At 40.6% G+C, this 27,108-nt stretch overlaps 1 protein-coding gene across 6 annotated transcripts in view; it reads left to right on the top strand.

Moving 5' to 3' along the window:
• PAK3 (p21 (RAC1) activated kinase 3) overlaps positions 1-27,075 on the top strand; it is a 357,376-nt gene extending 330,301 nt beyond the window's left edge. For all 6 annotated transcript variants that reach the window (XM_073599359.1, XM_073599358.1, XM_073599357.1 and 3 more), the window contains 4 exons: positions 1,785-1,884; positions 2,765-2,961; positions 7,026-7,163; positions 16,520-27,075. In XM_073599359.1, coding sequence (XP_073455460.1) covers positions 1,785-1,884; positions 2,765-2,961; positions 7,026-7,163; positions 16,520-16,609 — 525 coding nt within the window. In that variant the 3' untranslated portion in view covers positions 16,610-27,075. The remainder of the gene's footprint in view (positions 1-1,784; positions 1,885-2,764; positions 2,962-7,025; positions 7,164-16,519) is intronic.
• The last annotated feature ends 33 nt before the right edge of the window (positions 27,076-27,108 follow it).

The raw sequence follows: 27,108 nt of genomic DNA, 5'->3' as shown, positions 1-27,108 counted from the left end.
CAACGGGGAGTTTGGGGAGCCTTCCTGCCGGCAGAACACAATTATTAGTGTTGCTGGCTATAGCTGGCAGCACTAATCGTTTAGGAAAAACCTGACAGGCTGGTTGTACACAAGTCGATTTGATTGATTGACTTGTGAACAACCAGGGTGCCAATAGATGGATCAAGATTTGTCCAGTCCTTGCTGAACCAGCAAAATTTTGATCCATGTATAGCCAGTTCAAGGCAGCTAAAAAAAACATGGTTACAGATATGCAAATTTCAGTCCCAACCACTCTCCCTGATAGTTGATTTATGCTTGCTGCTCAGCAGAGAGCAGTGGCACATGATTGTCAGGAAAGGCTGAGGTGACTTTGACGTTAAATCTGGTCATAAATCGGTTAGTTATTTTTGTCCAGCCAGCAGGTTGAAGAAAAAAACCTGACAGGATTCCCTCATCCACACATTCAGTGTGGATGCAGGAATGCTCCCAGCTGTGTCCTTGTATTCCGAAAGCATGGAGACTTCCCCGCCACCAGAATACACAGATCGGCACTGCAGCCTATTGCCTGTGGCTCTGATGGAGCTAAATTACATACTTACAGGGATGTTGAACAGAAGACGATGTGGCCACACATGGATCGAAATTCGGCTGGTCCGAATTTCAATCCATGCCAAGCTAACTTAAAGCCAGCTTAGGGCTGTGATTGATGGTCTGGCTTTACATTCACCTGTGCTTTGAGAGTCAAGATAATTGCACCCAATAGGTGTAATTACTGAGTCTCTGGTAACACACTGGATGCAAGTTTTCATTCAGCAACATTTAAAGGGATCCTAGGGTTCCACATTTCGTACAACACTGAAAAAAACAACAGACTCTCTTCTTCCATGTGGCACATTTCCTTTCCTTTCTTACATGTTTCCAGACACTTTCTTCAAGGCATGTATTATATTTAAATAAAGCACTGCATCATCCCAATGTGAGGTGCATCTTAAGTTATTTTTGCTTTTACCCACAACGCTTTAGGCAGGGTGATGTACCTTGTGGGGCTTAATGATAAATATACAGTTGTAGTTTATTAAAAAAATCTAGATATTGCATAACTGTAGTATTATGGTTGTACTGATATAGCTTTGGTGTATTTACTACAGTGCATTTCAAATGTAGGGTCATGCAGGGTCACGTAACTCATCTTCATTAGCAACCCACGCCTTCACATACAGTATAAGATTGCAAGCATTAATGCTGTCTTATCCAGCTTAAAACACTTAGCAAATGCTAAGCACAAGACAGGTTTTTCTTGTTTGGAGCTGCTACGATTAGCAAATTTCCTTATGCATTAGCACAATCTGCAACGTTCTCCTAGTAAACCACTCATATTTGATGTATTTGCTGCTTTTTAAACACTTATTAATGATTATTTGATTAAATAATAATTTTATGATTATTCTTTTTACTTTGATGCCTCACTATTTGTTTTTTTTTGTTTCGTAATAATATAAAATCTAAGTTAATTTCTGTAAAGGTGGCCAGATAAACGTTTCTGAAACCTGTAAGCTTGGCTCACCCATGTGTGAATGTTCATCTGAATGGAAGGAGGAGAAAGAGTGAACATACAGCTTCTGGCACTTCTTACCTCTGAAAGGGAGTGGGGGGACAGCAGAGATTGGATAGGCTTTACAAACCTTTTTCAATTGGCTTTCCCCAAGATGACAAATCACATCACAAAATTTGAAGTTAAAATAATGTTTTTTTGCATTGATTTTTTTTTTTTTGTCTTTTCTTCAATATATTGTTGTTTTTAGTGCCTACAAGCCTTGGACTTCTTGCATTCAAACCAAGTGATACACAGAGATATTAAAAGTGACAATATCCTGCTTGGGATGGATGGATCAGTAAAACTTAGTGAGTACTACAGTTTCATGTGCCCATATCTAGTTAGGCTCTTACATTCCACATAAATAACTATTCTATAGTAATGTCTTATTTTTTTAATTTATTGTTATGCTTATGCAAAGAGGACATGGACACAGCCAGCTTACCTGTATGATCGGTCGGATGTAAACGAGCCGCCTGCCCGTTTATATCCAACTGTCATCCAATCTGATCTGCCAGACAAAAGGTGAACAGAGCCCTCATCTGTCTGCTTTTAACAGACAGGATCGGATCAGATGTCGGCGGGTGTCAACGGGCAATGGATGGTCTGATCGAGGGCCCCTTTCACACAGGCACACGAATCGATCCGCCTGTCATTTTTTTTTTTTTTTAGGCGGACCTGATTAGACCATCTATTGTATCCCTATGGAGCGGCAGGTGTCAACGGACACCCGATCTGATCCTATTCCCTAAAAAACAGATGGATCCGGGATCTGTTCCCCATTTGTCTGGCGGATTAGATGACAGATGTAATCAGACATGTGGTCTGTTTCCATCCAACCACCCATATCATTGCATCAGCAGAGCAGACACAAACCTGTTATCTGGCTGCTCAGCGGGGATTAGCGGAGAGATCCCCTGCTGAGCAGGCGGATCCACTTGCAGAGTCCGCCAGTGTGAAAGAACCCATAAACTGTTATTTGTAAACGAATTGTTTTGAATAGATACAATTCATCCTTGTTCCTAATTGGGCCAATTTCTTTGCTACTTCCCTTTTAAAAGTAATGTGTAAATTATTACTACACATTCATAGACTGTAATGGACACAGTCGCACTGAGACTATAAATTCTGATTTTGAAAAAAATTCCATATGACATATTTCATGAACGTTTTATCATACTTTTTTAGCGGACTTTGGTTTTTGTGCTCAGATCACGCCTGAGCAGAGTAAACGGAGTACGATGGTGGGAACACCTTACTGGATGGCACCAGAAGTGGTAACAAGAAAAGCCTATGGACCCAAAGTTGATATTTGGTCTTTAGGAATCATGGCCATTGAAATGGTTGAAGGAGAACCACCTTACCTTAACGAGAATCCTCTCAGAGTAAGTCAAAGTAATAGAAAAACACATATGTATGCTGTGCTACCCAACTTAAGTTTGTGGCTTAATTTTTACCTTTCCTCCAGACTGGTCTCATTGTCTAAATTATATATATATAATATATATATATAATCTCACAATATATAATCTTTAATATATAATCTCACAAAAGTGGGTACACCCCTCACATTTTTGTAAATATTTTATTATATCTTTTCATGTGACAACACTGCAGAAATGACACTTTGCTACAATGTAGTGCATGTACAGCTTGTATAACAGTGTAAATTTGCTGTCCTCTCAAAATAACTCAATGCACAGCCATTAATGTCCAAACCGCTGGCAACAAAAGTGAGTACACCCCTAAATGAAAATGTCCAAATTGGGCCCAAAAGTGTCAATATTTTTTGTGGCCACCATTATTTTTCAGCACTGCCTTAATCCTTGGTTCGGTATCAAGAGATTCCCCAAATTTTCCACTTATTAAGTGATTGAACAGTACTGACTGGCATATTCAAGGCTTTGGATATCTTTTTATATCCTTTTCCATCTTTGTAAAGTTTCATTACCTTGTTACGCAGGTCTTTTGACTGTTCTTTTCTACCTCCTCATGGCTCAGCGTGTAGCCTGCTTAGTGCATCCATGTGAGAGCTAACAAACTCAGACTATTTATACACAGACACTAACTGTGATTTAAAAAGCCACAAGCGTGGGAAAGTGACCGTTAATTGCCATTTTAACCTGTGCGTGCCACCTTCTGTGTCTGTACCAAGGCCAAACATTCCGGGGTATCTAAACTTTTGATCAGGGCCATCTGGGTGATTTCTGTTATCATTATGATTTAAAAAGGATCCAAAAAACTATGTGATAATAAATGGCTTCATGTGATTTGCTATCCTTAAATAAAAGACCTTTTTTTTTGGCATGATCGGTCATATTTTCAATATTAATGCCAAAATGTCACAATTTCTGCTAGGGTATGCAAACTTTTGAGGACAGCAGTATATAATATATCCAATCACTAAATTTCAATATAAAATTCAATAGGTGTACTGTCCCTTAAATATGAAATCTTATAAACAATGGTGAATAAATATCACAAAGCTCCTTCAGCACAATGTGATGTGACTAATTTCACTTTAATCTAGTGATCACTTCAGTGTTCCAACTAGATAAATTTGAATTATTTTAAGCAGTATTACAAGTTGTGGTCTATGTTTGTTCTCTTTATGTGGGTTGTTCTGAGGATGGATCCGGGAATATTGTGAGTTTTCTTGTGGAATGGTTCCTATTTTAATTTGCCAGACAAACTGTGACATTTATTACCATGAATAACATAAAGGTCATCTTCTTTGTGCACATGATGGTGTGGGAACACTGGATTGAAGCGCAATTTGTCATGTCACAATCTGCTGGGGGAACTTTTTGCATTTTGCATTCACTGAATTTCTGATATTAGTAATGGTAAATAAAAAAATTATATATATATTTCGCATTTTAAAGGAAGAGCGCACCTATTGTATTTATATTTAATTTTTTAATTTTTTTTCAAACTGAGTGCCAGAATTTTTTGGATTTAATTCCAATATTTCATATAGATTTTAACATGTTAAAGTAGATTAAAGAGTTATTTTCAATATTTTTTTAATTTGCCAGCTTTCATTAACCGCTTCAGCAGTGGAAAATTTTATCCGCTTCCTGACCAGAGCACTTTTTGCGATTCATTACATAGTAAATATATAGTAGGTGAGGTTGAAAAAAAGACACAAGTCCATCAAGTCCAACCTATGTGTGATTATATGTCAGTATTACATTGTATATCCCTGTATGTTGTGGTTGTTCAGGTGCTTATCTAATAGTTTCTTGAAACTATCGATGCTCCCCGCTGGGACCACCACCTGTGGAAGGGAATTCCACATCCTTACCGCTCTTACAGTAAAGAACCGTCTACATAGTTTAAGGTTAAACCTCTTTTCTTCTAATTTTAATGAGTGGCCTCGAGTCTTTTTACACTCCCTTCCGAGAAAAAGTTTATCCCTATTGCGTGGTCACCAGTATGGTATTTGTAAATTGAAATCATATCCCCTCTCAAGCGTCTCTTCTCCAGAGAGAATAAGTTCAGTGCTCGCAACCTTTCCTCATAACTAATATCCTCCAGACCCTTTATTAGCTTTGTTGCCCTTCTTTGTACTCGCTCCATTTCCAGTACATCCTTCCTGAGGACTGGTGCCCAGAACTGGACAACATACTGTAGGTGCGGCCGGACCAGAGTCTTGTAGAGCTGGAGAATTATCGTTTTATCTCTGGAGTTGATCCCCTTTTTAACGCATGCCAATATTCTGCTTGCTTTGTTAGCAGCAGCTTGGCATCGCATGCCATTGCTGAGCCTATCATCTACTAGGACCCCCAGGTCCTTTTCCATCCTGGATTCCCCCAGAGGTTCTCCCCCCAGTGTATAAATTGCATTCATATTTTTGCCACCCAAATGCATTATTTTACATTTTTCTACATTGAACCTCATTTGCCATATAGTTGCCCATCCCATTAATTTGTACAGATCTTTTTGCAAGGTTTCCACATCCTGTGGAGAAGTTTTTGCCCTGCTTAGCTTAGTATCGTCCACAAATACAGAGATTGAACTGTTTACCCCATCCTCCAGGTCGTTTATGAGCAAATTAAACAGGATTGGTCCCAGCACAGAACCCTGGGGAACCCCACTACTCACCCCTGACCATTCTGAGTACTCCCCATTTATCACCACCCTGCACTGCCTCGCTTTGACTGACAATTGTGCGGCCGTGTGACGTTGCACCAAAACAAAATTGACGTCCTTTTTTTTTTTCCACAAATAGAGCTTGCTTTTGGTGGTATTTGATCACCTCTGTGGTTTTTATTTTTTGTGCTATAAACAAAAAAAGAGCGCCAATTTTGAAAAAAAAGCTAAATTTTTTACTTTTTGCTATATTGATTGGTTTGCGCAAAAGTTATAGAGTCTACAAAATAGGGGATAGTTTTATGGCATTTTTATCTTTTTTTTTTTTGTATTAGTAATGCGATTTTTATTGTGACTGCGACATTATGGTGGACAGATCGGACACTTTTGACACTATTTTGGGACCATTGTCATTTATACAGCGATCAGTGCTATAAAAATGCACTGATTACTGTGTAAATGACACTGGCAAGGAAGGGGTTAAACACTAGGGGGCGATCCATGGGTTAAGTGTGTCCTAGGGAGTGATTCTAAATGTGGAGGGGATGGGCTACCACTGACATGACAGCTGTCACTGCTCCCAATGACGGAGCAGTAGATCCCTGTCATGTCACTAGGCAGAACAGGGAAATGCCTTGTTTACATAGGCATCTCCCCGTTCTGCGGCTCCGTGACACGATCGCGGGACACCGGCGGATATCGAGTCCGTGGGACCCACACGCCCGCTAGCCCTGCCAATTAAAAGGGACTACAGGTACGCCCATTTGCCCACCGATGCCATTGTGCTGACGTATATCGGCGTGCAGCGGACGGTAAGTGGTTAAAATAACACCTAGGGAGCTTGCCATGAAGGCTCTTGTAAAGGCACCTCCTGCTATAAAGTAGCATTGCTGTGTCCCTGTTTCCCAATTGTGCTCCTCCATTACCATATCACGCAAGCTTCTGATGGAGGCTACTAGTGGCTATTTTACCATATGCTACATAGGCATGGTCCACTGATATCACCATCAGAAAACCCGCCTTGAAGAATGCCGTACAGACATTGCTGAAGTGCATGCATGTTGACAGGATAATGCTGCAGAAGATTAGCAGCACTGAGAATTACCAGAAGATCAAAATGAAGTGAAAGCAAGTACTTTATTAAAACAATGGCATTCTTATATGATGTACAGTGCTTTACTAAATTAAATGCCATTGAGTTAAGGTTTGGATCTACTTTAAGGTTACAAGTTCCCCCGCACAACGAGTTGCCATTGTTGAATCTATGCCTGATGTGTGCTAAGTGTGTGTGAGTATCTGAATTGTCTGCCAGACAGAAACATTCTACTATTTAATGTTTCTGTTTGTTGTAAAGGCACTGTACCTGATAGCTACCAATGGAACCCCAGAGTTACAGAACCCAGAAAGGCTGTCATCTGTGTTCAGAGACTTCCTCAATCGATGCCTAGAGATGGATGTGGACAGGAGGGGCTCTGCCAAGGAGCTTCTACAGGTCAGTGTAATATGTGTGTATGTATGTATGGGTATGTGAATATACCTTTACCTTGAGCAGAGCACTTTCAACATATTTAAGAAACAATTCTCTTAGTTGCATTAGAGCAGGTTATTTTCAAGTAGGTAGCAATACCTAAAATGTGGCAGCAAGTTTTCATTAGGTATACCCCTTCTGTTTATATAGCTTTACATGTTAAAACCGTAACTATACAAACAAAAGGAGAAAACTCAAATAGAAAACCAATGTTCTGCACTCTACCCCGGAGCCAAGGAAAGTGTCTTTCATAGTTGTAATTACGGTAATAAAAAATCGTATGAGATGTGCATGGCCATGGGTAGCCCATATAATAAGTTGAGGCATCTAACGATGTCCTTTTACTCTTAATAGTATAGTAAATACTCTAATGCCCCATACACACGGTCGGACATTGATCGGACATTCCGACAACAAAATCCTAGGATTTTTTCAGACGGATGTGGGCTCAAACTTGTCTTGCCTACACACGGTCACACAAAGTTGTCGGAAAATCCGATCATTCTGAACGCGGTGACGTAAAACACATACGTCGGGACTATAAATGGGGCAGTAGCCAATAGCTTTCATCTCTTTATTTATTTATTCTGAGCATGCGTGGCACTTTGTGCGTCGGATTTGTGTACACACGATCGGAATTTCCGACAACGCATTTTGTTGTCGGAAAATTTTATAGCCTGCTCTCAAACTTTGTGTGTCGGAAAATCAGATGGAAAATGTGTGATGGAGCCCACACACGATCGGAATTTACGACAACAAGGTCCTATCACACATTTTCCGTCGGAAAATCCGACCGTGTGTAGAGGGCATAAGTAAGGCCTCTTTCACACGGACTGTCCGTTCAGGTCCACCTGTCAGTTTTTTAGGCGGACCTGAACGGACCCTCCATAGACATCTATGGAGCGTCGGATGTCAGCGGTGACATTTCCGCTGACATCCAACCCGCTCCGATCCGAAAAAGTGTAACGGAGGAAAAACCTACTTTTCCATCCGTTATCAGATCGGGTGACGACGGACTCTACGGTCCGTCATCACCTGATCCCCCATAGGGGAGAGCGGCGCTCTGACAGGTCCATCGCTGCACAGTGTGCAGCGACGGACCTGTAATTTTCCTGCTCAGCGCAAGCGGATATTTACGGGGCGGATCATCACTGATCCGCCCCATGTGAAAGAGCCCTAATACTTCTGAATGCCCAGAGTTGGGGGGGCCTCACAAATAGGTGATTGACTGTCTTCTATAATGTATGATTATGTAACACAATTGATTTTTTTGGTCAGGAATTAATTGCAGCTCCATATGTATCTTGTAAGTTTATTTTTATTTTTTTTTACTAGGTGAAACATTGCAGTCAATGGAACTTTATTCTTTTATCCTTCTAATTATTTTATAGCTATACAGTCAATTTCACTGCTTAGTTTTTAGTTTTGAATACATCTATCTGAAGTCAGAATCCCCTCTCTCACTCCCCACTTTCACTTTGTTAGATATATGCAGGTTTTCAGTTAGTGAGTCTAAAAACAAATTACAGTACTACTGCTGTGCTTTATTTTAAAGAAACCACTCTGTAAACCCATGTCATGGATGTCCCGTGTTAAATGTTTTTTTTGTAAAGTAAATGTTTCTTTCTCGAACATCATGGGACACAGAGCCACAGTAATTACTGATGGGGTTATATAGGTATCACTGGTGATTGGACACTGGCACACCCTATCAGGAAGTTCAACCTCCTATATAATCCCTCCCCCTTGCAGGGATACCTCAGTTTTTACGCCAGTGTCTTAGGTGATGGACGCGTAAAGATGTCCTGTGCTGAGCTCCAAAGGGAATATCCTAAGATCCTATACTGGGGCAAGCCAGGCGAACCGGATCCATTCAAAGTGTCTTTTCATGGCCGAATTGAATGGTACCCGGGCCTCGTGTCCGAAGAAACGAGGTTTTACCCGTAATGCTTCTCTTTTTAGAGAGCTGGACCCCGCAGATCAGAAAATGGCTTTAAACTTCCTAATTTCTGGCGAGGTGCTTTACGGTAACAGAACTGTTGGATCCCCCTATTCGTAGGGGGCCCCAGTCTCTGACGGTTTTTTCAAACGGAGCCCACCGTGAGAGGTGAAGATTGGGTCTGTGTAAACAGCACCCTGCAGCTGGATAAGGTAAGAGGAGATTCCACAGAATTTTTGAGTTCTAGTGGCTTTTCTCCTTTAAGGTAAATGCATGCTATGCCTATTGTGACCACCGGGGGCTGCCAAGAGCACAAACCTGCACATGCTGACTGTCTGTCTCAGGTGTTGTAATCGCTGATTATGTCCCAGCGTCTCAAGCAGGCTGCAAACAGGTAAGGTGGAAGGGGGGATTTCTCATGTTTGAATGTTCCCCCCCAGGCTAGAGAGGGGCCACAGGGGTCTAGGAAGTAGTTATACCACCCGGGCTCTGCGGCCTAATGGCCACCATCTCTGTAGATAGCCGTTCAGGCAGATCTTGTTACCAGCCTCCCTCCTTCCCCTCCCCCATCCCCAGCCTTTCTCCAGGTGCACTCAGCCTTCTGAGAGACACAGAGCTGACGGTCGCATGTAAGGTGGGACACAGGCATTCTCCTAGGCAGCATTTACAGAAGTAACACCAGACTGAGCATTGGGTAGCAAGGCTTTTAGCCAGACTACATCGCTCAGCGGGCAGTGTTCATTTGTATACCTCACACCTTGTTGCTTTGCACTATGGGTAGAAGAGGTTCAAGCACCCCAGGAAGCAGAGACACTAGGGGATCTCGTTCAGGTTCTGAGGGCCCCCTGTCGGCAGCATCCTCCCCCCCCTAAAGATGGGCCAGGGACAGCTAGCCGGGGAGAGCCATCGGGGTCAGGGGCTACACCTGCCTCTGGCACTTCAGCCCCTGTATATATTACACAAGAGGTTTTTTCCTCAACCATTAATGGTCTAGAGGAAAGATTAATGGCCGTGATTACGTCTTCACTCAGTGGAAGAAAACACACTAGGCTTTCCTCTGTTCCCCAAGACCCTCAGACAGAGGAGCTCTGGGATAAAGGAGATGAATCCCTTTCAGAGGATCGGGATGGGACGGATGATTCCTCTTCGGGGGAATCAGGTGGAGAGGGACCCTCTGCGACTTCCCAAGAGGAGAAAGTCTTAGTGCAGATCCTCACTGGATTGGTCCGCTCCACATTTAAGTTGCCCATACCTGAAACTGCTAAGGAATCCTCTTCTGCTTTGGGGTCACTGAAACCTTTCCAAGCAGCACATGCTTTTCCTGTTCATACTTTACTTGAAAAGCTCATTTATTCTGAGTGGGATCACCCAGACAAATGTTTTTTTCCGCCGAGAAAGTTTTCAACACTTTATCCGATGGAAGAAAAGTTTATTAAAATGTGGGGAATACCGGCAATTTATGCCGCCATTTCCTCCGTAAATAATAGCCTGACTTGTCCTGTAGACAATGCTCAGATGCTCAGGGATCCTGTAGATAAGAGGATGGAATCCCTATTGAAGGATGTTTTCTCCTTAGCAGGATCAGTGGCCCAACCTGCAGTAGCAGCGATTGGAGTCTGTCAATACTTAAGAGACCATGTTAAGCAGGTCATCAAAGTATTACCTGAACAGCAGGCCCAGGGGTTTGCTAACCTTCCAGCGACCTTATGCTTTGTGGTTGACGCCATTAGAGATTCTATCGTGCAAACCTCCCGTCTTTCACTGGGGTTGGTGCATATACGTAGAATCCTATGGTTGAAAAATTGGTCAGCCGAAGCACCATGTAAGAAGCTACTGGCTGGGTTTCCATTTCGTGGTGCAAGGTTGTTTGGAGAGGACTTGGATAACTATATCAAGAGAATCTCTTGTGGGAAAAGCACTCTCTTACCTGTCAAGAAGAAGAGTAAGCGTCCCTCTTTCAAACGGACTCTTTCCCCAGCGCCGGGGGCTTCAGCCTCCAGGCAGTCTCGACGGCCGCCTCCATCGGGGTCCAGAGACAAGAGTCAACCCCAGGGACAAAAGAAGTCCTGGGGAAAGAAGCCTACTAGACAAAACACTAAGACCTCTGCATGAGGGGGCGCCCCCGCTCACTCGAGTGGGGGGAAGACTGCGACAGTTCTCAGAGCTCTGGCACGAGGACTTCCAGGACAGATGGGTAATCTCCACGGTAACTTTAGGGTACAAGCTGGAGTTTCAGGAATTCCCTTCTCCTCGGTTCCTCAGATCAAATGTTCCCAGAGACCCAGAGAAGAAGCAGTCGCTCCTTCTAGCGTTAGAGCGACTTTTGTCGCAGGAGGTCATTATGATAGTTCCCGCAAAGGACCAGGGATTGGGCTTCTATTCCAACCTTTTTACGGTCCAAAAGCCAAATGGGGATGTCAGGCCCATTTTGGACTTAAGGGATCTGAACCGATTCCTAAGGATTCAATCCTTCCGCATGGAATCAATTCGAACAGTAGTTCCCACCCTGCAGGGAGGAGAATTTCTGGCATCAATAGACATCAGAGATGCATATCTGCATGTGCCCATTTTTCCTGCTCATCAGAAGTTTCTGCGCTTCGAGGTAGGAGGGCGCCATTTCCAGTTTGTGGCTCTGCCTTTCGGGATAGCCACTGCACCTCGAGTGTTCACAAAGATCTTGGCTCCTCCTCTGGCCAGATTAAGGGCTCAGGGTATAGCTGTCATAGCATACCTAGACGACCTGCTCTTGATAGACCGGTCGGTAGCCTCTTTGAATGGAAACTTGAGGACCACGGTCAGGTATCTAGAACACCTGGGTTGGATCCTCAACTTAGAAAAGTCTTTCCTAAAACCAGTAAGAAGACTGGAGTATTTAGGTCTGCTTATAGATACAAGCCAGGAGAAAATATTTCTACCCCAGGCAAAGATCACTGCTTTGAGAGAGCTGATTCTGACAGTAAGGACCAAGAAGGGTCCCTCAGTCCGCCTTTGTATGAGGCTACTAGGGAAGATGGTGTCTTCAATCGAAGCAGTTCCCTATGCTCAGTTTCACTCAAGAATGCTGCAACACAGTATTCTGTCGACCTGGAACAAGAAGGTACAGGCATTAGACTTTCCGATGCACCTGTCGCATGCGGTGCGTCAGAGCCTCAATTGGTGGCTCATACCCGAAAACCTGCAGAAGGGGAAATCCTTTCTACCGGTTACCTGGACGGTGGTAACAACAGATGCCAGTCTGTCAGGTTGGGGAGCAGTTCTGGAACAGGCTGCGGTCCAAGGGGTATGGTCCAACACAGAGTGGACCTTACCCATCAACATTCTGGAGATCCGGGCGATACATCTAGCTCTAAAGGCCTGGACTATCAGGCTACAGGGTTGTCCGGTCAGGATCCAGTCCGACAATGCCACAGCAGTGGCTTATGTCAATCATCAGGGAGGCACCCGGAGCCGAGCTGCTCAAAAAGAGGTGAACCAGATCTTAGTCTGGGCAGAGATGCATGTGCCATGCATATCGGCAGTTTTCATCCCGGGAATAGAGAATTGGCAGGCGGACTATCTAAGTCGCCAGCAGTTACTTCCAGGGGAATGGTCTCTGCATCCCGACGTCTTTTGGGCCATATGCCAAAGATGGGGGGTTCCAGATGTAGATCTCTTTGCATTCCGATTCAACAAAAAGATAGACAGGTTTGTGGCAAGGACAAAAGATCCTCTTGCATGCGGGACGGATGCGTTGGTGATTCCGTGGCATCGGTTCTCACTGATTTACGCATTCCCGCCTATTCTGCTACTACCAGGATCAGGCAGGAAAGGAAGTCGGTACTTCTGGTGGCCCCCGCTTGGCCCAGAAGGACTTGGTATGCAGAAATAGTAAGGATGACGGTAGGTTCCCCGTGGACACTACCGGAACGCCCAGACCTGTTATCTCAAGGTCCAGTGTTCCATCCTGCCTTACAAACGCTAAATTTGACGGTTTGGCTATTGAGACCCACATTCTGAAGAGTCGTGGGCTCTCAGGTCCTGTCATATCTACCTTGATTAATGCAAGGAAGCCAGCTTCCAGGATGATTTATCATAGAGTCTGGAAGGCTTATATAACCTGGTGTGAATCCAGAGGTTGGCATCCCAGGAAATATGTCATAGGTAGAATCCTTGATTTTCTACAGATGGGATTAGAGATGAAGCTGGCCTTGAGTACCATCAAGGGCCAGGTCTCTGCTTTATCAGTATTATTTCAGCGGCCACTTGCTTCGCATTCTTTGGTCCGAAACTTTATGCAGGGGGTGATGCATCTTAATCCTCCGGTTAAAGCGCCCCTAAACCCCTGGGACTTGAATTTGGTCCTGGCTGTGTTACAGAAACGGCCTTTTGAACCAATAAGTCAGATTCCTTTGGTCTTGTTGACAAGGAAATTAATTTTTCTGGTGGCCATCTCTTCTGCTAGAAGAGTATCAGAATTAGCAGCTCTTTCCTGTAAGGAGCCTTATTTGATTATACACAAGGATAGAGTGGTACTACGCCCTCATCCTAGTTTTTTACCGAAGGTGGTTTCTGATTTTCATTTAAACCAAGACATTGTTCTACCTTCCTTTTTTCCAGATCCCTGTTCTCCGGAAGAGAGATCTCTACATTCGTTGGATGTAGTAAGAGCAGTTAAGGCCTATCTAGGGGCAACTGCTCAGATCCGCAAGACGGATGTTTTGTTTGTGCTGCCAGAGGGTCCCAATAGAGGACAGGCAGCGTCAAAAGCTACCATTTCTAAATGGATTTGACAGTTGATCATTCAAGCTTACGGTTTGAAACAGAAGATTCCTCCGTTTCAGATCAGGGCACATTCCACAAGGGCTATTGGTGCTTCTTGGGCAGTGCATCACCAGGCCTCTATGGCTCAAATCTGCAGGGCCGCAACCTGGTCTTCAGTTCATACATTCACCAGATTCTATCAGGTGGATGTGAGAAGGCATGAGGATATCGCCTTTGGGCGTAGTGTCCTGCAGGCAGCGGTACAGGGTCCTCAGGTCTGATTGCACCCTACTTGGTCGTGGTTCCCCCCCCTCAGGTAGCATTGCTCTGGGACATCCCATCAGTAATTACTGTGGCTCTGTGTCCCGTGATGTTCGAGAAAGAAAATAGGATTTTTTAAAACAGCTTACCTGTAAAATCCTTTTCTTTCGAAGGACATCACGGGACACAGAGGTCCCGCCCCTCTTCTAATACACTATATTGCTTGGCTACAAAACTGAGGTATCCCTGCAAGGGGGAGGGATTATATAGGGGGTTGAACTTCCTGATAGGGTGTGCCAGTGTCCAATCACCAGTGATACCTATATAACCCCATCAGTAATTACTGTGGCTCTGTGTCCCGTGATGTCCTTCGAAAGAAAAGGATTTTACAGGTAAGCTGTTTTAAAAAATCCTATTTTACCTAGTAAAAATGATAAATGATAAACATGCAGTACAAAAATTAGCAGTGTAAAATCCGATTAAACTAAACAAAAAAGTTTCTCTTAGTGTTGGCTAAATACATATTGGTGAAATTGGTGTAATGAAAAAAATTCACAGCTTTACAGCTATCTTTATGAACCGACACGCCTTGGTGTACAACCCCAATTCCCAAAAAGTTGTGACGCTATGTAAAATCTACATAAATACAGAATGTAATGATTTGCAAATCTTATAAACCCTTATGTTATTCACAAATGAAAACCGAAAACCACATAAATGGTTAAACTGAAGAAATGTACCATTTTAGGAAGAAAAAAAAGATATTTTTTAAATTGACGACAGCAACAGATCTCAAAAAAGTTGGGACATGGCAACAAAAAGCTGCAAAGTAAGTGGTACTAACAAAGAAGAGCTAGAATAACATTTTGCAACTAATTTGGTTAATTGGCAACAGGTCAGTAACATGATCGGGTATACAAAGAGCATCTTAGAGATTTAGAGTGTCTCAGAAGTAAAGATGGGCAGAGGTTCACCAATGTGTGAAAAACTGCACCAAAAAATTGTCAAACCATTTCAGAATAAAAAATGCAGACTTTAAATATATCATCATCTACAGTACATATCAAAAGATTCTGAGAATCTGGAGAGAAATCTGTGCGCGCAAGGCCTAAGCACAATATTGCATGCCCGTGATCTTCGGGCCCTCAGATGGCACTGCATTAAAAACAGGCATGACTCTGATGGACATTACTGCATAGGCTCAGGAATACTTCCAGAAATCACTATATGTGATGACAATTCGCCATGCCATCCAAAAATGCAAGTTAAAGACATGGTCTAGACACACCGCCCTCTTCTCTGGGCCAAAGCTCATTTAAAATGTTCTATTGCAAAATAGAAACCTGTTCTGTGGTCAGACGAATCAAAATTTGACATTCTTTTGGCAACCATGGGCACGGCGTCCTCTGGACTAAAGCAAAAAGGTACATTCTGGCTTGTTGTCAGCACTCGGTTCAACAGCCTGCACCTCTGATGGTATGGGGGTGCATATGGAATGGGCAGCTTGTACGTCTGGAAAGGCACCATCAATGCAGGAAAGGCCTTGCATATTTTAGCAAGACTATGCTAAACTGCATCTATTATAATAGTAGAAGAGTTTAGGTGCTTAACTGTACTGCCTGCAGTCCAGACCTTTCACCATATGAAAATATTTGGTGCAAAATGAAAAATATATCAAAGAAGACACAGGACTGTTGAGTGGTCAGAATCGTATATCAGGCAAGATTGGTATAACATTCCTCTCCCAAAACTCCAGCAACTGGTCTCCTCAGTTCCCAGATGTTTACAGAATGTTAAAAGACGTGGAGATGCTACACCATTGTAAACATGGCCCTATCCCAACTTATTTGAGACGTGTTGCTGCCATCAATTTCAAAATGACCTTATTTTTATCTTAAATGATACGTTTTCCCACTTTAAACATTTGATATGTTTTCTATTGTGCATAAAATATGGATTTGTGAAATTTGCAAATCATTGCATTCTGCTTTTATGTAGATTTTACAGTGTCCAAACTTTTTTAGAATTGAAGTTGTATACACCTTTTCCTGTGCGCTATTCCATTTTCTATGGGCTCTCATCGCCTCACAAAATCCATGTGCACTTTTTTCTCGTTACAACTTTCTATGTGTTGCTTTAGGGTCATGTGCGGGTGTTTTATACATTGAAGGCCTAGTGGGCGGACTTTTATAACATGCATTTTCATGCACCAGCGCTTGCTGCTCACATGTATTGTGCATATGTTATAACGCACTGTCCATCACATATAAATGTGAATGCATCCTCAGTGCAGCAAAATACAAGTCTTTTTGAATGTATTCATATTTCCATAACAGGATGTTATGCTGATGTCAAATGGTTTTGTGTTTTTGTCTTGCAGCATCCATTTTTAAAACTAGCCAAGCCTCTTTCTAGCCTGACTCCACTGATCATAGCAGCAAAGGAAGCCATTAAAAACAGCAGCCGCTAGCTACGGTGGACACAAAGCTGTAGCCTCTGCATTAGAACACAGAACTCAGCAGAATCAGAAAACCTCATCCCCTCACACAGCAGGATTAACAAGCTAACCAGCTACTGTCGTGGGGAGACATGACCCACCATGATGCACCTACTCGTGTCTTCTACCTGCCCTTATGGATTCCTTAAACTCTTTTTTTCCTTTGTTTTGTAAGTAGGAACAGGACTACAACATTCAACTCAGCACGTTGGAAGTTGGTGCTGCACGTCCGCACGTTGATCCCCTGCAGAAATTTTCCATAGATGGGTTGTACTTTCATAACGAACAAATAATTTAACATCTGGCTTTTTTTTTGCTTTATATTTAAAGAAACAAAAAACTGAAAAAAAAAAAAATCACTCTGCATTTCCAAATGTGCAGCAACGTTGACAGGTCTGTCGGTCTGTGTAGACCTTACCATCCATTTACTCTGATAGTCTTATTTCCCTGTTTTCAGCACAGGGTCGGTTTACTTACGGTACTATTTTGCATGTGAGAGTAACCACTGTAGAGGGGAAGATACACCTTGATGCAAGAGAGCCATAAAAATGAAAGTTACAGCCCCCAAAACATGGGGTACAAAGAAAGGAGGTAGTCTGCCTTTGCACCAAAGTGGTTTGCATACAAGGCTTATGGTATTTGTTTTCTTACATAGCAGAGCGATATGTAATTTTTCCATTGGTTGACCAGGTTAATCCCATCAGTACTCAGTCATATTAGCCTTGTTGGCTAAAAAACAATGTTTCTATGGTTCTGTGCTGCACAGTCAAAGCCATTTTTTGGCCTGAATCAATATTTTAAAATGGAAAACTGTCAATTTGGGCATCATATGAAAGAAAATGTGTTTGTTCATTTCAGCTACTCGTAAATGTATATGTAATGAAGGAGCATAGTGATATGTTACACACTGGTTCAATCCATAAAATTGTTATTACAATCATGTGGCTTAGACAGTAAAGTAGTGCAAACAGAAACAATGTTGTGAAAAGTGTCACAAATCATAGCAACCAATCCGAATTCCTCTGAACTGATCCAGCTAAAGAAAATTGAAAATGTCTTGGTTGCTTTGGTTTATCACTCTTTACACAATATTCTTACTCCTTGCACTTTCCTATTAAACAAGCTTGCTATTTTGTTAATTTTGTGTATAATGGGGTTAAAAGTGCCAATAAAGCAAAATGGTCTATTTCCCAAGTACAAACAATAGATATAAATAATATACGCCCCTTAGTGAAGTGTATACACAACATACCTTTCCTTTCTTTGCCCCCTAAAACCTTCACAATGAATCAATGAGTTCCATTACCGAGTCATTCTTTTCTTTGGATAGTAATTTTAAAGACGAACTTCACTCCCCCCTACTTTAACACCTCTTTCCTGGTATGCTGTGTTGTCCATGATTCACATACTTACCTGTGTAGGGGATCCAGCTTTGTCCTGCTGTGAAGATTTACTCAGCTGCCACAGCCCAGGTACCTCATCACAATGTTGCACTGCCCAGGATCAGGAGTTGGTTGCCTCTTGCAGGTTAATGCAGCCAGCCCCTGATACTGCATGTTAGTTCACCAGCTACTGGTTGTCCCTGATCTTGCAGTCTCCTGGGATATGTGACATGGTATCCTAGGAGGCTGTGGAGACAAACAGGAGGGCCAGAGAAAAACAAACAGAAAAAAGAATGGTGAAAAAACGTTTTTTTACTTCATGGGCAGGGGGTGAATGCAGGGAGGTTGAGTTATATAAAAGAGTGAAGGTCTGCTTTAAAATGGGACATGGCCAGATGTTGTTGCTGCAAATGGCTGGCCTTAAAAAAATGTTAGCTTTGCTTCAGACATTGACAATTGACATGACAAATTCACTATGCCATTCACCACTAAGAGTTGTGTATAGAAAAAAAGGTAGTATAGGGAAGTAAGAATTGCAATATATATCTCTTTAGTCTGCAAAGAGCACCCATATGTACATAAAATGAGGAGCAACTCTAGGCAAGGAAAGAAATTAATCATTGAAATCCTAATGCTGTTAAGGAACATTGTAATTATGCTAATGTCAGAAAGTCAACTTATTTTACCTTAATTTAAATGTCAAATGATCTAATGCTGCTACATTCCAGGAAGCTTCTCACATGTGCTTCTTGGTGGGTGTACTTCCTCAGGTTGTGTGAATAAGTACTGGACAACTTCCCTTTTCTATGTTTTAGAGGCAGCAAGGATTTTAAAGTGGGTAAGATTGAGATCTGCGAGAATACCTACGTATTCTGTCATAGCAGTAGGTGTTCCCAGGACAACAGATTACTGGCAACAAGGCAGTTTCAAAGCAGTGATTTAGCTTTATAAAAGTACTATGCCTGGATGAAAAAACCCTCAAATGATGGTGGTTATTTAGACTGAAATGCATTTCAAGGCTTCATTTTTAGGCTTTAGTGAAGGCTACCTTTAAAGTTAATCTTTGTGAAGTTTGACTTGCTAGTCACCATTAATCTTTGCAGTGAATTATGAAACTAAGCTCTTAATCTCTTCGGGGCAGTTTTCTATCTGATGTTTCTATGTAGCACTGGAACGGATTTATGCTTGAAAGCCAAAGACACAGGTAGTCTATTGAATTGACTTTCACAACTAGTGCAAGCTTTAAAATGTTAAATGTTTTACCATTGTCAAGTTTTTAGCTTCAGGCTCAGTGGCTGTGTCTAAGGTTTTTAACCATGGCATGCCTGCATGTGGCCTTAAGAAGGGATTTGTTGGGGCCATAATCCTTTTAGTTACGCACGATTTGATTGGGTTCTTACTAAGATGGGATAAGTTATTAAAGCGGGGTTCCACTCAAATTTTTAACTTAATCTTACCCCCTTCAGTTAATTGCATAGATGTTCAAATGCCGCACGAAAAAATTTTTTATCGCTGTAATTACCTTTATATTGTACTTTATTGTGGCACTTCCTGTCTCTCCTCCCATGGGAGTAGGCGTGTTTATTGCCTTTCCCCGGCGCCGCACTGTCTCCTGGGAGCTTAGTGTCAGGCTTCCCAAGATTCAGTGTGGAAACAATGATCATGCGAGTGAACAAGCTGTGAATGAACAGCATTCACCACATCCAGGAAATCAATGCTTGTGGGCTTCACATGCCCACAAGCAAGATGGAAACAGCCAGCATCACATTTTTTAAGTTATTCTTCAGTACGAAAACAGAGGCGGAAATATTACACCCAAACTGTGAGTATTATTTGGTTGTTAGCAAAGTGTCTCAATGACCCAAAAAAAAAAAAAAAAAAAAAAGATTGGTCACCGGACTCCCGCTTTAAGCTATAACATGATTTGGCAGTAAGGCAGTGCAAAGAGATGTGATATGAAAAGCGCTTTAGCCTATAACAACCAATCAAAGCTTATTACAGTGGATCAATGCAGGGAAGATTTAATACTGGTAGGTATCATTCCCAAAAAATAAACATTAAACAAAAAATCCCATAGGGAAAAATGAACATGGGACTAGGTATAATTAAAGTCCCATTTTGTTCTTAAAAAAACCTTGCCTCTGTTAGACCAAAGAGCATTGAAGATGCCACATCACTAATGATTTAAACAGTTTGAACAACACATGGAATGGGACTTTAAAGATGCCAAACTAAGCACAATGGTTATAAATATACAACATAGTTTTTTATTAATATACACCATTAAAAAAAGACCAAACGGTCCAGTAGTTCTAATAAAAACAGACATGCACAAAACAAGCAATCGATGTATTGAGAACTACCACACAGCATCTTTAATGCATGAAATATGTCTATCTTATAACAGTGGGCTCCAACACCTTTCAACTTGTAGAGAGTATGAGTCTTCTTCAGGGGTTATTAAAGTGGTGGAATTATTATAATTTTATAACATGGCATGAAATCAGATGAGTGCATTTCCACGGAGAAACCTCAGGGTATAAATTTGGTGGGCACAAAGGTTGCCCAAATTTCCACCTCAGGAGAACCAGTCCACAGGGGAAAATGAGCTAGCTAAAAATGAGAAGGTATTAGTCCAAACGGGACTGGCAAAGACTCCGAAAGGATGTAGACCCACACATCTAGGGTAACTGTGGCAAAGCCATATTCGTTCAAAGGAAGCATATAGTAAAGAAGGTCAGGCCCCTGGAAAGCTTACTAATATCACCTAAAAAGAGCCAAAATAAAGTAAACATGAAACCCATGGGGAGGTCTCCAGCATCCCCAAAAATTCCCCACGCTAACCAGTACACACAAGAATCATCTGATTTTGTTTTTTTCCCCATTGGATTTTTGTTTTGATGCCATACATTTAACATTATTTTGCTCTTTGCACAACTTTATAGTGAATAGAGTTAAGAAGCAAGTCACAATATTGGCTGAAGGATCTTGGACCTCTAAATGCTATGAATAATGTTAATACATAGATGGTTAGAAATGTATTTACTGTCATTGGTGCAGCTCTTTATTTTGTCACCTGAGATTATATAAAAGTCTCTAATCATTTCCTATTTATCTTGAAGCTCCTGAGTCCTGGATGCACACTGTATACAGAGCCTCATATTCTAGACCAGTCAGCACTAAGCCATTGCCTTTCCTGAAGTCACACTTCACAATTGCCATTCAACAGTCTAAAGTAATAGAATCATTTCCCAGGCTCTGGCATTAAACCAATTAATATTAAAAGTTAGAAAAATGTTTGGACCTAACAGCAGAAGGAAGGGGTACATTTTTGTATAATGGATTAAATAGAGTGTGATAAGAGACTAATTTACATTTGAGCACATGGGTAGTTTACCCCCTCAATGGAGAATTTTTCTTTTTTTTTTTCCTTCTATAATCCAATCTCAGTTGCTTTCATCTATATTTCCCTCTGAAACAGATGCAATTCATTTTAGTTCATGCTTCAGATTTTCACTTCTGTTCTCGAGTTGTGATTGCCTTTATCAATAATAGCTTGTCGGATATCTGTGACACCAATCACATTGTTAAAAAGAGAGCACATGTCTTTTCATTGCTACATGGAAACTGTCCTTAAAGCAAAAATCAAATATCAGGCACAAATATTAAAATAGGGCTTAGCCCGGTTAAGTATTTATTTGAATGTTCTTAAATCTATGTTTAAACTGAACCAGTAAGAAACCTAAATTAATCAAACTAACTTGCTGAAGGTAATTGACAGAATAACTGGTCGACCTATAGCTTTACTTTTCACTTTTATGACCTGTAATTCTGTTACCTCAGGAGCCCACTTAATGCAGAACTTAACCCAAAAGGGAAAGTTACGCTTTTATTTTATTTTTTTCATTCAGCGTGAAGATACTCTTTGAGTAACCCATGTAAATACTGACTAACTCAGTTTTCATTGGCATACTGTAAGTGTAGGCACTCCCCTCATATGAAGATGATGGTGCCCACTAATCAGCTTTAGAGGCATTGAGCATTTCATGGCAGGATGATGGCAATCATTCTCCCTTTTCAAAGTAGTGAAGACTGTGGGAGGAGGGGTAAGGGGCTCTGGACTGCAAAGTTTTTAAGAGAAAAGGGTGTGAAAGCATATACTGTCAGCCCTCTGATGCATTTTAGTTTAAACCATTTAGTATTATCCCAAGTTCTCTAAATTCTGCTGATGTAATTTCAGTTTGAAAGCGAACAGACAATGGAAATCCTAATCATCACAAACTTACACGAGTGGCTGTAAAAAGACATTTGCTGCCATGCTTCATTATTCTGTGGGGATACAAAGCTCCACCCACTTATCCTTTTGCCGTGTCTTATGGAAATTGGGCATACTAAGACTTAGTGGGAGGAAATATAGGATAAAGCTCACCAGCAGTGACCAGACTGGAGGTTGGAAGATGGCTCAGGATCCTTTAGAGATGTTGGCCTTATCGCAAGTGGTGTTTTTTTTTTTCTGCCTCCTAAACACCTGTAAACATCTATGTGCATGGTTGCATAGACTAACACGGAGGAGCGTTTAGAGGTAAAAAAAAAAAATTAAAAAATTGTCAAATGTCCTTATAAGCACCATTTTTGACATCTGGTGTGCATAAGGCCTAAATATGTGCCAGCTTGCGTCCATTGTGTAGGTGTACACATTTTAACATTATTGAAGTGTCACCAAATGACACTTCATTCAAGTCTATGGACTGCAGTGTTTGACAGGCAGTGCGTTGCGCTGCATAAAAATGCAACACATTTTCATTGTATAAAACACAACCCACCTCAAATCAGTTTTTTTGTTTGAACAAGATACATAGAAAACCATTGTTTTCTGTGTGGCCTTGTGTTTAGCCTGTGTTGACACAGAGCTATAGTATGAATATAGAGAGATAGTGTGAATGAGCCCAGAGTCCATAAAGAGATTTGTAAAGGGAACATTCTGTGAATGTGAAATCTGCTCATTTGGAAAGCCCTTTATAATAATGCAAACAGTTAACCTATAATCCCAACTAAAACAATTTTTTCTTCGCTGTGGATAGAGTAGGGAAGGGTTAAAACTACTGTAAGGTTTCTATTTCCATCTTCTTTTGGGTAGATTTACCCTAACCTCTGATGCCAATGACCACTGCCACTATACAATAATAAAAACCCAACAGAGTTTCTAACCACTGTACTACAGAAGTGTTTTTATTGTGGTCTGTGCCTTGTTGGAGATTCCCACGTCGTATCATGGTGAGCACTATCACTGGAACAGCAAATCCTGCTAAATGCGAATAAAGACCGCAATAACACCCTTCCCCACTAAAAAAAATAAATATAAATATATATATATATATATATATATATATATATATATATCAAATCGTACTTAATGGGAACGCATAGTAGCCTGGATAGGACACTAAACTAATGCCTAAAATCACAATATATATTCAAAACAAAATGCATAAACCCTAACGAGAACATTTTCAGCATAAGCTTTTTTTCAGTCCTCCAAAAAGATACTTTATGTAAAAGAACTGCGTAAAAAATACACAGGTTAGTCTTGCCATATAGCTACACAAAATGATGTAGTGCTACTTAGCAGTCATCTTTTTCAGCTGTGTATTGTTTTATGTCATTAGCCATTTAAGGTTAAGTGGATCAGAGCTTGGGTTGATGGTGTTTCAATTACAACAAGCAGGTTTTGCTTTTCCATACAAGTTTATATGAATGCAAAACGTGTTTGAGTCAGGTCAAAAGGAGGTCAAAATCATCTGTCAGTCAATTCTGAATGTTCTCAGAAGCCTCTCACATTGATGCCATTAATACAAGCTCAAAACCTATTAACATAGACCATACCACTAATGATTCACAGATTTTTTTTTTTCTATAGGACAACCAAGCAAGAAGATAACTGTGTGCTAGAAAATATTTCTGATTTTGCTTTTTCACATTTATTTTTGTAAGTCTTTAAAATCTTGACATAGTTTTCCAAAATGTTCTTGCATAAAGCAGGAAGTAATTTTAAAGGGAATTGTACTTATAGAACAATATGCAGACTGCCAAAACTGAAGTTTCCTTCTGAAATTGCTCGTTGCCAAGCCTCATACCTATATTATGACTTTAGTATGAAGTCACTGATCAAATGGAAGTATGAAGATTAGTTCTGACTTCTCTGGCTGCATACATCTTGCAGGTCTTTGACTTCAAAAGCATTTAAGGTTATAGACTGACAGGCATCTAGCATTTTCAAAAGATCAACTATGGGAGCCTACAGTGTTTTTAGGCTGGGTTCACACTTATGTGGATTTTCCCACATCCAATTCGCATGACAGGAGATTGTGACCGGCTCTCAATGGAGCCGGTTCACACATCTCCGGGGCAGGTTCAGAGCAAATTGTACAGGGGTCCTGTGCGTCTTTGGTTCCATTTCAGGTTCAAATTCAGGCAAAAATTCGGGCCCAAGTCATCCCTATAATAGAGAACAGGGACCCCTGACCCCTGCTGTCAGCCACATCCCTTTTTAAGTGTGAACTCAGCCTCAGAGATAGGTTTTACTTAAGGATAGTTGCAGGCTAACAATTTGATAGACATTAGTGACATTATTTAATATTTTAAAGATGTAGGTGGGAGGTGCCATATCTGAAACTGGTTTACTTCCTTAATGTAATTTTTAGTCCATATTGGTTTTTACAATGACTTGATGGTTAAACAGCTGTATCACAAAAAGGTCTCAGGTGAACACTGGGGGGTGTAGGGAATACATGCATGCACACCAAAGGTTTAAGATCCACAGAGTATTTTTTTGTTCATCATAGAAGTCCAAAGTGAATAAGTCAAAGATTTTTAAGGGCTTAAACTGCTAGTTTGAATGGAATGCTAGACTAGTGTGAGTTAATTGAGGGCTAATTCAACTCAGGAATAAACTGGCTCTTTAAATCCAAAAGTAAGCTTCAGTGATTGGTTTTATAGGAGGGCTGTTGGAGCATTATTTTAGATTAAAAAGCCATCTTTTCCTGAGTTGAATAAACCCTCTGTTAACCCACACAAGTCCAACATTTTACTCAAATTATCAGCATAACCCCCAATGAAGAAGAACCGCAACCTTCTGTTTGGAAGTCTATGCTGTAGTAGAGTTCTGTATCATGTTAACTCCAAACTGTCTGCATTATTTGGTGGCTTTTTTTTTATAAACTAAACTAAGTTTTTTTTAAAAGAAGCAAGCTTTTGGGATAGCTTACATCCCTTGTCCAGGCTTTATACATTTTTGAAAAATGGTTCAGGGACCCACATATTATACACAAGGTTACAAGGAGGAACAATGACATGTACAGTTTTTTCAACACACTGTACTAAAAGGCTATTGTACAAAATAGGAGACAAGATATCAGAATTTAGACGTATACCAAGAGTATAATTTGTTATACTCTTGGTCCCCTAATCCTTTGGTGCGCTGCTCTGGTTTTCCCTGCACCTTTTATTAGTTGACCGCAAGTAATCGAGCCATTTGTTTTATTTATGCAAAGAATTGTTGATAGCAGTTATTAAGAAACTCATACCTGTATCCAAACTTAATATAAGGAGTGCTGTACACAGATTCCTATGACTGCTTAGCTCTGTGTCTGTATCTATGCTCCGATGATTAAGTGCCCATATATATGAGGAAAAAATGTATACACGTGTATGTTAAGGAAGGCACAACATTTGCTGTGATAGTACACATCCAATGTAACATATATATCCACTCAGTTTTCTAAAATACTATTTTTTGCCACTATTTAGGGAAAATATATATATATTTTTATCACTTTTTTCTTTTTCTTTATCAGATGACAGATCTTTACAGATACTGGTGTTTATTTCAGGCAGTATTTTAGAGAAAATGAACTTATCATACAGCCTACAACATATATACCTAATCTAAGGAGTCGGTGCACTGCTCTTTGGTTGGATTATAGAATTTCATGTTGCTAAACAATCTTACTGAGCCTTTAATTTATTTATTTATTACCCACCACTTGTAATAAAACAGACCATGGGTACATTCTTTCACGGCTGCTCTTTGCAGGGGACTAAACTTTTTATGGTAAATAAATGTCTATGTAGCAAACATTGATTGGTACGAGCCAAAATGGACTAACATCAGCTATAAATAAAGAACATTTTTTTTCTTCACTCCATATTGGAAAACCGTTGTTTAAATAATTTAGTGTAGCTACTCAATTTCAGATTTATGGTACAACCTTTCTCAAATTTTGTAATTGGAGTGAAAAAAAAAAACAGGATTAATACTCTTATATAAACATGTCTATCTCTAGTCACCGTCCTTTGATTATGTCTCATGCATTGCATTATACAATAAAAAATATAGCTAGTGTATATGTGGTCATTCTATCTCAGAAAAAAAACCTCAATACCCAGAAATTTTAGTTTTGCAATGGACACATCTCAAAGTTTCTTTGACTGGAAACAAAATCGAGAAAATATATTTCACAGGGTACCTCTATTGTCTTATTTTCCAGTACTGTGATTAGATGACTTGTCATTTTTGCAAACTTTCAAGAACAAAAAATAAAACACGGAAATTTTGGGGGAAAATCTGGTGTTATTAATATAATGATATTTCCATTGTCTCTCTCAACTGTAACACATTTGCTGTACATTCCTCTTTTTTAGGGCGTGTTATCTGTAAAATACAAAATGTGTAGTGATATCATTCTGTAACTTTTTGAAGGAAAGATTTTTTCTTTTTTTTCTTTTTTTAAATTGGAATTAAGTTATTTATGTTGGGTAAGCACTGAGAATACAGTATGATCTGAATACCTCAGTGACTACTTTTTTATTTTTTTTAAACAAAAATTCTTTGCATTTTATTTTGGGAGGTTTAATTTAAATTGTGGTTGAAGCAATAGAAAAAAATGAAATATGGATTGTGCATGACTGTGTCTTGAGTGTAAAAAAAAAAATTAAAAAAAAAAATATTGCAGTTTGAATCTGGACCTGCAGTATTGTGAATAAAAGTTAGAAATACCATTGTTTGGGGTTGTTAATTCATGGAATAACTGA

This window comes from Aquarana catesbeiana, linkage group LG09, assembly GCF_042186555.1.
Source record: "Aquarana catesbeiana isolate 2022-GZ linkage group LG09, ASM4218655v1, whole genome shotgun sequence".
Lineage (NCBI taxonomy): Eukaryota > Metazoa > Chordata > Amphibia > Anura > Ranidae > Aquarana > Aquarana catesbeiana.
The sequence above is the reverse complement of the archived record's forward strand: the minus strand, read 5'-3'. Positions and strand labels throughout refer to the sequence as shown.